At 33.7% G+C, this 13251-nt stretch overlaps 2 protein-coding genes and 1 pseudogene across 2 annotated transcripts; 1 reads left to right on the top strand and 2 right to left on the bottom strand.

The window, feature by feature from the left end:
- The first annotated feature begins 722 nt into the window (after positions 1-722).
- LOC105787431 (aconitate hydratase, cytoplasmic-like) lies at positions 723-8649 on the top strand (annotated as a pseudogene).
- Positions 7190-8872, bottom strand: LOC105787432 (uncharacterized). The gene is made up of 3 exons (XM_012613818.2): positions 8304-8872; positions 8061-8194; positions 7190-7558 (listed from the first exon to the last, which is right to left on the bottom strand). The coding sequence occupies exons 1-3, from the start codon at positions 8523-8525 to the stop codon at positions 7414-7416; spliced, it is 501 nt and encodes a 166-aa protein (XP_012469272.1). The 5' UTR covers positions 8526-8872; the 3' UTR covers positions 7190-7413.
- Positions 8873-9753: 881 nt separating this feature from the next.
- Positions 9754-10509, bottom strand: LOC105787434 (uncharacterized). Its single transcript, XM_012613820.2, has one exon. It carries the CDS (start codon positions 10374-10376, stop codon positions 9996-9998), a length of 381 nt encoding a protein of 126 aa, XP_012469274.1. The 5' UTR covers positions 10377-10509; the 3' UTR covers positions 9754-9995.
- Positions 10510-13251: the final 2742 nt, after the last annotated feature.

The following is a 13251-nucleotide window of genomic DNA, read 5'->3' as shown; positions in this document are numbered from 1 at the left end:
TTGACAATTTTTTCTAATTTGGTATCTAAACTTTTTTGGTCCAATTAGATACCCAAACTTGACACTTTTTCCTAACTTGGTATCTAAACTTTACACTTTTTCTTAAGTTGGTACTTAAACTTTTTGGGGTCCAATTTGGTACATGAACTTGACTCTTTTTCTTAATTCGGTACTTAATTTTTTTTATATGATTTGATACTTATGAATTTTTTACAAATTACTCTCGTATACTAACAATGTTATTTTTTATGAGGTAGTAAAATAATCAATATATAACCAATATGTGATGATGATATGATCTCTTTTTTGTTTTATATGCTCAATTACTTTTAGTTTTAATTAATTAATTAATTATTTTATTAATTGAAAATAATAAATTTATTTTAATTTGGGGTTTTAAAATCTTTTTCCTTATTTAACATTAATTTTTAAGCATAGCTCAATACCTTTTTTTTAACATGAATTTCCTCTAATGCTGACAATATTTTTGTAGCATAACAAAAAAAAATTAACATCGTTAGTCATTTGCGTAATTTTTATAACATTTAATAAATTTAGGCACCAAATTAGGAAAAAGAAACCAAGTTCAAGTATCAAATTTGGCCAAAAAAATTTAGGTACCAAATTAAGAAAAGTGTTAAGTTCAGGCACCAAAATCGCAAATATTGAATACAGTTTACCGTTTTATTTTCATATAAAGAGATTTATATTTTTATCTCATAGAAAAAACCGAAGTATCACCTGCTAATGTCAAAACCCCTCTAAAGAAGGACTCTCTTTCGATTTTGATTTCATCAATAAAACATTTTCTTGGATAATGGGTACTATAATAATACCTGCTTTCATTTCTAAATTCGTTGTTTCATATTTTCGCTTTTTACATGATTTGAAAATGTACCGGTTGTTTGTTATTTTTGCTCAATCTTCTGATTTTACTTCTATTTTGCATTTCTTTTTATATAATTTTTTTATGTGAAATTTAATTTTTAGCTGCTGAAAATGCGTTCAATACCATTTTGAAGACATTGGAGAAGCCAGATGGCGGTGAATTCGGAAAATACTATTGTTTACCTGCTCTCAATGATCCAAGGATCGGTCAGTTCCTTCTTCTTTTTTTGGTTCTTCTTCGTTTTCAGATTTGAATTTCGCTTGTTTTGTTTGGTTGTCAATAAACGATAAGAGAACAAATTAAATGAAATGGATCAATGTGTTTTTAAGTTACTCTGTAGGTTGTTCACTGATAATTCAATTTTGTCAGCTTATTTTATTAAGTAGAAGAATTGTTTGATGGAAATCTATAGCTCTGTTTTCTGTTTTGATTGTTTTCTCGTGTTTTCTCTTTAACCAAACAAGGCCTGTTTTAGATTTTGGTTGATTTTTTATTGATGGCACAGATAAACTTCCTTACTGTATTAAAATACTGCTTGAATCTGCAATACGCAACTGCGATGAGTTTCAAGTTAAGAGTAAGGATGTTGAGAAGATCATTGACTGGGAGAACACATCTCCCAAGCAAGTTGAGATTCCGTTTATGCCAGCTCGAGTGCTGCTTCAGGCCTGCTCTGAATCTGGAATTTTACAGTGGTGACTTCGTTTAATGATAGTTGAGATTCCCAAGCAAGTTTGTAATATTTTTCTCTTTATGTCAGGATGCTACTGGTGTTCCCGCTGTTGTTGATCTTGCCTGCATGCGAGATGCTATGAACAAGCTTGGGGGTGATTCTAACAAAATTAATCTTATCCTTGCGGTTGGTTAGTTATATTCTTATCCTTCTGGATGCTATCAGACTGATCAAAGCTATGTTTCTTATTGAGTTGTTCATTTTGTAAATACCTTTAACACTGTTTTAAAAATTGTATATGATGAAATTTATTATGTGTGCAGGTTCCTGTAGATCTTGTTATCGACCACTCAGTTCAGGTTGATGTAGCAAGATACGAAAATGCAGTGCAGGCAAACATGGAACTTGAATTTCAAAGAAACAAAGAAAGATTTGCTTTTCTCAAGTGGGGTTCAAATGCATTTGATAACATGCTTGTTTTTCCTCCTGGATCGGGAATAGTACATCAGGTAACAGACATTTTTTACATTACATGACGTGGACATAATTCGTTATTGAGTGTCTGTAATAAAATAAATGCCTCTATTCTTGCATATGATCAATTATAGTTCCAAGGAAGGGAGAAGGAATTACATACTGTTACTGATGACGAGCTTGGTTTAGCATGGAAACAGAATACATGTATTTACCAGCATCTTTGTGTTCTCAAACCAAGTTTCTGTAATCTTGATTTACAGGTCAATTTAGAATGTCTTGGAAGAGTCGTTTTCAACAGAAATGGCATGCTTTACCCTGATAGTGTTGTTGGAACAGATTCGCATACAACAATGATCAATGGATTGGGTGTTGCTGGCTGGGGTGTTGGTGGTATAGAAGCGGAAGCTGCCATGCTTGGCCAGGTAATTTACTTACTGTTAGGTTCCTCTGTTATAAAAGTAGGTGCATGATACAAAGGGAGAAAAAGAGAAAACACTGAGGAGCTATATGTGTGGCTAAGTGTCCAATTTGGATTAATTAGTTTCTTCTTTCTCTTGACGTAGCTGGAAGGGTGAACTTTTAATTTGGAAATTACTAGTTTGCCAGAAAACCCCTTAGTTAATGATTGAATGCTTGTGGTTTTGAATGCAGCCCATGAGCATGGTCTTGCCAGGTGTTGTTGGGTTTAAACTATTAGGAAAACTGAGGGATGGTGTGACGGCTACTGATTTGGTGTTGACAGCTACTCAAATGCTAAGGAAGCATGGGGTTGTTGGCAAGTTTGTGGAATTCTATGGTAGAGTCTTCAATTCAGCCTCTATTTTAATACGGATTCATTGTTTCTGTGCTGCTTCACGTAGATATTTCCTTCCACTTCTATATACAGGAGAAGGCATGGGTGAATTGTCATTAGCTGACCGTGCCACTATTGCCAACATGTCTCCTGACTATGGTGCAACCATGGGATTTTTCCCTGTGGATCATCTCACTCTGCAATATCTACAATTGACTGGCAGAAGTGATGAGACTGTAAGTCCTTGGTGTGTATCTTTGTCTCAATTGATCTATTGACCCTTGATTTACTGACTTATTGCAAAAATGTAGATTGCTATGATAGAATCCTATTTAGGACTAATAAGATGTTTGTAGACTACAACGAGGTAAATATACACCATATGTTCTTTCTTCTATAGTTTGATTCAAAAATGTTCAGCATTCAGTTTCTTACTGAGAATTTTTCTCTGAACTCAGCCTCAGATTGAGAAAGTGTACTCTTCTTACTTGGAACTGAAACTTGAGGATGTTGAACCCTGTATATCAGGGCCCAAGAGGTAAAAGTTTTCCGGACATAAAAATTGGAACCTTTTGTAACATGAAAAACTGTCTTATTTCTAATATTCCAAATGTGACATGTCTGAATTTGACTACTGTACTGCGGGCCGCATGATCGAGTTCCTTTGCAAGAAATGAAAGCAGATTGGCATGCTTGCTTGGACAACAGAGTTGGATTCAAGGTATGATCTCTATAATTTAGGTTAGGCTCTGTAATATACTTCTGTTTAGTTGCTTCTGTGGACATGCTAACATTTTGATGTTACAGATAATATGTGCTGATTAGTGACAATGAACTTACATAATATGAAATGGCTTAGGATTTATATATATTACTGAATAAGAAATTTTCTATGCAGTTTCTTTCAGTTTGTGAACTTAGAACTGTTAAATAACCTGTATTTGTCCCCTCCTTTTCTCTTCCCTATGTTCACATGACCTACATTCTCTCATTACAGGGATTTGCTATACCAAAGGAATCTCAGAACAAGGTTGCAAAGTTTTCATTCCATGGGACTCCTGCAGAGCTGAGGCATGGAGATGTGGTTATAGCAGCTATTACTAGTTGCACAAATACGTCAAATCCTAGTGTAATGCTTGGAGCAGCTGTGGTTGCAAAGAAGGCTTGTGAATTAGGATTGGAGGTAGGCTCTCCCTCCTTCACCTTCTATGTCTGCATGTGAATCTTCTCACCAGTGAACTAATTGGTAATGAGAAAGTTAAATGTATAGATCAACTAGTAAAGTGGCCCTTGATTTGTTGCAATGTTGTTTCTTTGTTTATTGCCACTTAGATTGTCTGTTTATGTGTGTGAACACTATGGGTATGAAAAACTCTTGAAAATGTCATGCAACAATTATACACTTGATATGATTCCTATTCTTGTTTGGTCAAAAGGCTAGCAGTTTATCTTTTATGTTATTCCCTCTAACATAGCAAATCATTTGATGGAAAAAGATGAAATTTTCTTTTGCTGTACTTAAATTGATACATCAACCTGGATTTTCTGGAGGTTTGTTTCTCTTGCCTGAATAATCATATCAGTACTATCTTCTGAGCAATAAGCTTTGTTGTCATATTTTTGGATTTTACTTTTGACAGGTCAAGCCGTGGATTAAGACAAGTCTAGCTCCGGGCTCTGGGGTTGTAACCAGATACTTGCAGAAGAGGTGACTTTCATAATATGTATAGACTCCATACAAAAAACATTCTCCTTTATTTCATATTGCTAACTGAGGAATGCACTTCAGTGGCTTGCAGAAGTACTTGAATCAATTAGGGTTCCATATAGTTGGGTATGGATGCACTACATGCATTGGGAATTCAGGAGATATAGATGAATCTGTGGCATCGGCTATCTCTGAAAATGGTAAATTCTTTGATGAGAATATACATTGTTGTCTTTCCATGAGAATGTTTGAAGCTGACTTTTTACTGTTTGTACATGCTTCCAGATATGGTTGCTGCAGCTGTGTTATCAGGAAATAGAAACTTTGAAGGACGTGTGCATCCTTTGACAAGGGCTAATTATCTTGCTTCTCCTCCACTCGTGGTTGCTTATTCTCTAGCTGGCACTGTATGTGGCTTCATATCATTATCTGGATCACTGCTCATATGATTTCTTCTTGTTTATCATATTTGGAAGCTTATTTTTGGACCTCTTTCTTCCTTTTGTTCTTCATATACTTATTTATCTTCTGAATATCAAGCTTATTTCTCATTGCAAGCAATATTGCAGGTAGATATTGATTTTGAGAAGGAGCCTATCGGTAAGGGGAAAGATGGAAAAGAGATCTTTTTCAGGGATATTTGGCCTTCTAGTGAAGAAGTAGCTAACGTGAGTTACTCAGCCAGCTTTACTCGGGTTCCTGGGCTTAAAACCAGTATTGTTTTTCATTATTATATTGTCTTTCAGGTTGTGCAATCAAGCGTGCTCCCTGACATGTTTAAAGCTACATATCAAGCAATCACCAAAGGAAATCCCATGTGGAACGAATTATCTGTACCTTCCAGTAACCTTTATGCCTGGGATTCAACATCAACTTACATCCACAAGCCACCTTACTTTAAAGACATGACCATGTCGCCTCCTGGTCCACATGGGGTGAAAGATGCTTACTGCTTGCTTAACTTTGGAGATAGTATCACAACTGATCACGTCTCCCCAGCTGGTAGCATCCACAAAGATAGCCCTGCAGCCAAATTTCTCTTGGAACATGGGGTGGACAGAAGAGATTTCAACTCCTATGGAAGTCGTCGTGGTAATGACGAGGTTATGGCCAGGGGCACTTTTGCAAATATCCGACTAGTAAATAAACTATTGGAAGGAGAAGTTGGGCCAAAAACAATTCATATTCCTACCGGAGAGAAGCTATCCGTTTATGATGCTGCCATGGTAAATTATTACTCTTAATTCACAATACATTTGACGTGTTAGTATGACTAACTTTCATCTATTGTGCTTGAGAAATCTATCAGGTTAATGCTTTTTTTATAATGGAAATCATCTTGTGAAAGATAAAAATACTGCTTCTGATCTTCACTGCCTTAATACTTTTTATGAGCATTATTGTAATAATATTCGTTTTTTTTAAACAGAGATACAATACTGCAGGACAGGATACCATAATTTTGGCTGGTGCGGAATATGGAAGCGGAAGTTCTCGAGACTGGGCTGCAAAAGGTCCAATGATGCTGGTATGCTATTATTACTTTTGTGTTACAAGTTACTGGTTATTGGCTTGACTAACGAATATGTAAGATTCAAAGATGCTTTTTCTGAACCATTTTTGTCAGTTGAGTGACAAAAATGTCTCCTTAATTTCTGTATGCTTTCAGGCCTCTCTCGATAATGGCATTAATGATGTTGTACTCAGGGTATAAAAGCAGTCATTGCCAAGAGCTTCGAGCAAATTCACCGTAGTAATTTGGTGGGCATGGGCATCATTCCACTATGCTTCAAACCTGGAGACGATGCTGATACACTTGGGTTGACGGGCCATGAGCGCTATACTATCAATCTTCCCAACAGCGTTAGTGAAATTAGACCTGGTCAAGATGTCACCGTGGCTACAGACACCAGCAAGTCATTCAGCTGTACTGTACGGTTTGATACAGAGGTAATAAAACACAATTTAGTCATTTCTCGCTTTGTTCAGTTATTCTTATAAGCGCTCTCAGCAGCTCCTGGAATTTCCTGCCCAACTGAGGCTTTGTTTTCTTAAATGTAGGTGGAACTGGCTTATTTCAACCATGGAGGCATTTTACAGTACGTCATCAGGAACTTGATTGGACCAAAACAATGACTTGACAACAGATTATTTGTCTAGAAAGCAGGATATGCATCTTTTACAACATTTCTTCCTTGCCAGGTTTGCAAATTTAATTGATTCGCTTGTGAAGTATAATTGGGGCAAAGGGTAGGAAAAGTGGGTTTTGGGATTCAAGGCATGTTTTAGACTATAAATATACTGACATATGTTTTTATGCACATGTTAAGTTAGTAGTTATTCAACATTTCATATGAATAAAAATTAGTAAAATATGAAACAAATATATAAATGTCAAAATTTATATAAATATATAACATTTTAAACAATGATTATTACACAAAGCATTATAAATACATAAATTGCATGTGAGGTCCTTACTACTATAACTGCTAGACGCGATGAAATGTGCAACACTAAAGTAGTTAACCAAAAAGCAGATAACACTACAAAATACTTCTTAGAACAGACATTTAGATCTGATAATAATATACACAAATATGGATTATTAGCATATCATATTCTATATAAAATAAATTACCATAAACATGATCAAATTCATAATATTATATGGATAGCCAAACTGTTAGATCTACAATGAAACTTTTCATGACAGATTAGAGTGATACTAACCACACTTATTTGCAACCAAACTGAAATGAATGAACAGAGGTTTCTATGACACTTTAAAGTAAATGCATATCAATATATTGCCCTGATATGGAGGTAATGCAATCAATTGGAAGTTGAAAAAGCTCCTCGATCTCAGTGGTCTAAAAGACACCAAGTGATGTAGGATATAAAGGAGCAGGTTTATAATTGAGAAAGTTTGGTATATAAGTGGATGCTCGTCGCCTTGGTTTGTATGTAGACTCAATGGCTGGTTGGTTTAGGTATGCATACTTGCTCTTTGTCCACCTGCACATGATGTTTGAAAAGCAGATGTTAGAGTCAAGTCAAACTTGTTCAAGGATTTTATCAATTATTGTAAGCTAATAGCTATGACTTTGTTATGAACTCGAAGTGAGTGTTGCATACAGATATGTCCAGCATGATTTTGTTTAACTTTTCTGAAAGCTGTTCACTTGTTATATTATTTGGAGAATCTAACCCTCATATGTAACACACGTGATGAACATACGAGTATTTTAAGGAAAATGAAGAGTCCGAATAACATGACTTTGCATGTACTCCTAAAAGTATTAGATCTCTGCTGGATTTGGTGCTGTTTTCTGCAATTTAATATGTGCCCTTAAGAAAACTGTATGACATAGAGATTTGCTGCTAATATTGGGCTTGAACCTGCACTTTGGCATTGCTAAATTGATTCGGGTAAGACTATTTCAGTATGATTTCCCATATATGTTTATCCTCATCAATGATTAGAGTAGCCAAAGTTTCGAAGAGAAAATATACTAACCAGTCCTTTATTCCCACACGAATTTCATTGTTCTTTCCATTGACATTGCTGTGATTAGTTGGGGCTGTGATATTCTGCTTAGTTTCATAATCTTCATCACTTAGTGACTCCATGAAACATTTGTAGTCTTCCTCCTACACATTACACAATATTGATCTTAAACAAGTTTGACCAAAATGTTTAGTGTTATAACTGTTGTCTGTGACAAACCCTGTCTCTAAATGAGTATCATATTATCTTTACCGAAAGATTGCATGCCCTTTTGCGTGCTGCAGCTTTGATGGCAGCTAGGAGGTGATCCTCTTCCTCGGCATGCTTCTGCCTCCAGAACTTAGCAATCTCTCGGTTTGTTACACTGTCTGCACTAGTCTTCCTTGCCCAGAATCGTGGAAGTGGCGGCGGAGGCGGCGGGGTTGCTTTAGGCTTATCAACTACAGTGTCAGGTTCCAACTTCATTTGCTTCATAATCCCTAAAACTTTTTGCAGCTGAATATAATACTCACGTTTGCTTAACTCTAAAGGTTTTAGATGATCAGATGGACCAAAATACTAGAGGATGGATGAATATATTGAATTCATGGAAAGCCAATATTCATAGCACAACCCCCCGCCCCCCAAAGAGCTACTGATCTAACCTAACTTTCAACTGTGAGTAATTTGAGTGGAAGTTCTTGAATGGTTTCTTACCGGCATGCATGCAAGGCCATGGATGTGAAGTGATGAATGCAACTAAAAATGTTTTTGACTGGTAGGTACGGTTTCAAAGTTTATAACTGACAAGTGAAGACAAGTAAGATTTAAATAATCCATGTGCCAGAATGGATTTGTTTCGATCAAACATGTACCTACCAGCAACTTCAACTAAAAATCTAGTTATAGGATCATGCTTAGTTAATCCTTTTTAAGACAACAAGGTATTTGATGCATGGATACACTTATTTTGTCAATCACGTTGGGACTTGTATGGGATCTCTGGAGACCCATAGAGGTCCTTGTATTACGAGTCGGATTGAATTTTGTCCTCTTTACTAAAAAAAAAGATCAATTAGTCCTTAAGCGTTAGATTAAAAAGAAAACTGATACTTTTTGTTAAAAATTGCATTCGTTTCTGTTATTAAAAACTGATTTGCCATGTGTAATTCATTTTGAAGTACAAGAACTAATTTTTAATAGTAGAATTGGACGGAATTTATAACAAAAGAACCAAGTTGCTTTTTGCTTAACAAATAAGGATTAATTTGTTAATTTTTTGAATAGAAGGAACAAATATAAAAGCCTCCATTGTCTTTTTACCAATCTCTTGACAGGACAACCTGCATTAGACCACCATGTCTGTACAAGGCATCCCCCAGTCGTGTTAAAAGCCTTTTAACTCAATTGTTAAGAACGAATGAACAATGGTTCCGCCATGAAAGCCTGAAATCAACCAAAACTTCCGCTTTAACACCTTACCTAGAGCATGGTTCCGACACTTCGGCTTTTGCTCAAATATAACAAGATCTATTAAATTACTAAATAGATGTTTAATTTTAAGGTTATACTAATTAATCTTTCTCACACATTGGGACTTGTATGGGATCTCTTACAAAATAACCCATATAAGATCAACAAGCACGATAATGTATTTTCCATTTATGTCAAAATTCGATATTTTTTTTGACTAATGAAGAATAATGCCTTTTGACACACTCAATTAGCAATAAAATTCAATACATAAATAAAAAGAAAATCGCTTTCAAGTAATCTTCTTCTATTCGTTTAACAGAAACAAATTCAATTGCTAGTGTTACTTGATTCACAATACCATCACAGATACACACATAAAACAACACCCCCCCCCCCCCAAAAAAAAAGAAAAAAAGAAAGAAAAACCCAAAATTCAAACCATCCACACAAATACCCAGAAAAGAAATTTATTCAATTTCTTTAATTTCCTCAAGTTTCAGATGAGATCGTAAGTGCCTTGATCTTGAACCGATATCTAGGACATCTGGGTATCACTTGACTAGGTCCCATATGAAATTGACCAGGACTATCCGTTAATGGAGGACCATCATCATAAATATAACCCACAAGTTTCCCACAGCTTTTACACTTCATCTTGGTCCTATTCCGTTGAATCCCCCAATAATCAAGAGTCTCAAAAAAAGGCCTAAACTTATCTTCTTTCTCGAAATTGAACTTGGTATCATCGATCGTGGCGAAAGAAAGGGTACCTTTGTTTCCCGCTTCGAAATAGAAATCTGGAGGGAATAAATAAGTTGATCGTAGGTTAAGGTTGGTTCCGCATTCTTTGCAGCAGTAGATGGAAGCCATTTTTGTTTTGAATTTTAAGGTGGTTTTTTAAAAAAAAAAATTGGGGACGGGTGATTGAAGGAGAAATTGAGATTTAATAGGGTTTGGGGAATTGACGAAAGATTTTCAAAACCGCGTTATTTGTTTTAGAAAATTCTTTGATTGTTTCCTAATTAATAGCTGATTTTCCCTCTGTTATTTTCCCCCCAATTTTATGACGGGGTCAGTGACGTCAGGTTCTCAAATTCTGGATATTTTGCTTCTTCTTTTTTAAGGTTAAAATATGACATAGGTAATTGTATTCAAAAATTTAGAATTTAGTTTTTATATTTTTTTATTTGAAATTTTTCCTTATATTTTTATTTTTAAAATTTAGTCCTTAAATTATTTAGATTTCTAAATTCAAGTTCAACCATTAACATTGTTGATTTTTTTATTAAATTTGTTTGTGTGACATTTTAAAATAATAAAAACTTGATAGCAATGTAATTAAAAGATAGCGTTTAAACGAACCTAGATTTAACCAAATAAAATTAATAGTTTTAAAGTTAGATCTAGATTTTGAAATCTGAAAAATAAAGGGACTAAGTTTTTGAAAATAAAAGTACAATGATTAAATTTCAAATTCTGAAAGATACGAAACTTATGACATATTTTAATCTTTTATTTTTTTAAATCTTATTTTGATATCTAATGTTTTAAATTGGTGTAAAAATAAAATTAGCCTCAAATGTTTACTCATTTTGTTACTTTGGTCTCCAGTCTTTAAAATTTAGTCAAACTACAACTTAATGGCATTGATATATGTATTTCATTGCTACATAGACTATATTTTAAGAATTTTTATGAACATTTTGAATTTTTTTATGAAATATACGTGGATAGACATACAATTGTCATGTCAACTCCACTAAAGTTATTATACTTTTTCAATTGGGAAAAACAATTTAATTAAAATTTATTGTTAAAAAAATATTAATTACAGAATAACTAATAGGGTAAACGTTGATGGCTAAATTTCTTTTTTATGTTTTGTTAAAACCATTATTATTATATTACAGGTTTTGATAATATCTGAATTACCCATAACTTTTTCCCAGTCGATAAGTTGGAGGATAATGCACTTTAGTGTATTTGAACTCGCGTTCTCTTATTTTGACAATAATAATCATGCCAATCGAGTCAATGTTCAATCGACAAACCACTGTTATAATTAAATGAAAGTTTAAATGTGTAGCATATATATTATGTTTTAATTTGATAATAAAAATTAATTCTAATTATAATTATTCAAATATATTATTTCTAACTTAACATCGTACTTTGATGAGTGATTTGAGACTATTTATTTTTGTGCCGATTTTATAAATTGGGTGAACTACATCTAAGGTCTCTAAACTATTATTAAATTTATATTTTTTTTTTGTGATTTAATTTCAAAAGTTATAAAATGATCATTAAATTATTCGCAAATTTTTATTTAAGTCATTGAATTATCTAAAAGCTTTAATTTAAGTGACTAGTCTGTTAAGTTTATTTTTTAAAGTCCGGCTAGTGAGCTACAACTGATGATTCGATGATCGATATGGTGGATCAATGTCCATCGACAAGTAGAAAAACGTATCTTAGATCCAAGTTGATTTGGCGATCAACATCGAAGCTCGAAGAAGAAAGTTGTTTAGATTTTGATTCGTAAATTTGTGATGTTCAAAGTTGTTTCATAAAAAAATAAACTATAAAAGAAAAGGAAATGAGAGCTTTTGATTGGTGTAAGCAATGTGAATAGAAAAATGTTATATAGCAACGATTTTAACGACCTAGTGACTTAAATGAAAATTTCCAAATAGTTCAATGATCATTTTGTAACTTTTTGACATTGAGCGACCAAAACGTAAACTCACCAATAGTTAAGGACTTTGGGTGCAGTTTACCCTCTATCTAAAATGCTTTGGGTCTTTTTACCTTCATTTTGACTAAAGCCCATTTTACAAAATCAACAATCAGCCGAATTAATCATACAAGAAACTAAAATAGTCATGCAAAGACATTAATAACAATTCATGCACCATAAAAAGAAATTAAATTTTTGACATAATGTATATATTAAAAAACAAATATTTGAAGTAAAGAACAACAAGGCTTAAACCAAACAAACTACGAACTACAAAGGACCAAATCTGCAATTATCGTGTTTTTAGAAAACATTCAAACTCAAGTTTCATATGTATAATTACATAAAATTCAAATTGATGTATCACATTATACATTATATCAATATTTATGTGTAATATTGAGGTTTGTTTTCAAAAGATATGAAAATCATAGTTAAAGAGCGAGAAAAATACATGAAAATATTGTTTTGATTGACTTAGGGTGGGTTTGGATAGGCATTACATTTACCACAGTTAGTGTAAAAAAAACAGTGGTGGTGAGATTAGATATTGTAGCGATACTGTAGTGTGAGACAAAAAATAAGCTAAATGCACCGTACTGCCCATCGAAACCCACCTTTAATCAATCAAAATGGCGGATGTTAAATTAATTCAATTAGGATAATTAAGATCCAAGTTATAAGTTGTTTTTGATTTTTTAATTGAATTGGTCGAATCACTCAATTACTCGCTATTATTCTCAACCACTCTAAGATGAAGTATAATTTTTGAAGATCAAAATCAATTTTACCATTACATTAATATGTAATTTCATAAAAACTTAAGAGGCTAAATGTCAAACCGACCACTTTTTTGGGGGCCAAGGCCACTTCCTATCCCATTTGCCTTCAGCAACTGATACAGTATTGATACTTTAAGGATTAAATTAGAATATTTTTAAAATTCAGAGTCCAATTTGTAATACAAGTTATAGTTTGAGTAATATCTTGCAATTAAACCAAGCC

This window comes from Gossypium raimondii, chromosome 2 (genome assembly GCF_025698545.1).
Source record: "Gossypium raimondii isolate GPD5lz chromosome 2, ASM2569854v1, whole genome shotgun sequence".
Classification (NCBI taxonomy): Eukaryota; Viridiplantae; Streptophyta; class Magnoliopsida; order Malvales; family Malvaceae; genus Gossypium; species Gossypium raimondii.
This window is presented reverse-complemented; position numbering and strand designations above follow the sequence as displayed.

Coding starts and splice junctions, on each gene's coding strand:
- LOC105787432 (XM_012613818.2), bottom strand. CDS start 8,525: ATGAAGCAAATGAAGTTGGAACCTGACACTGTAGTTGATAAGCCTAAA. Junction 8,195..8,303: donor AAAGGGCATGCAATCTTTCG/GTAAAGATAATA, acceptor TGTAATGTGTAG/GAGGAAGACTACAAATGTTT. Junction 7,559..8,060: donor CGTGTGGGAATAAAGGACTG/GTTAGTATATTT, acceptor CATCATGTGCAG/GTGGACAAAGAGCAAGTATG.
- LOC105787434 (XM_012613820.2), bottom strand. CDS start 10,376: ATGGCTTCCATCTACTGCTGCAAAGAATGCGGAACCAACCTTAACCTA.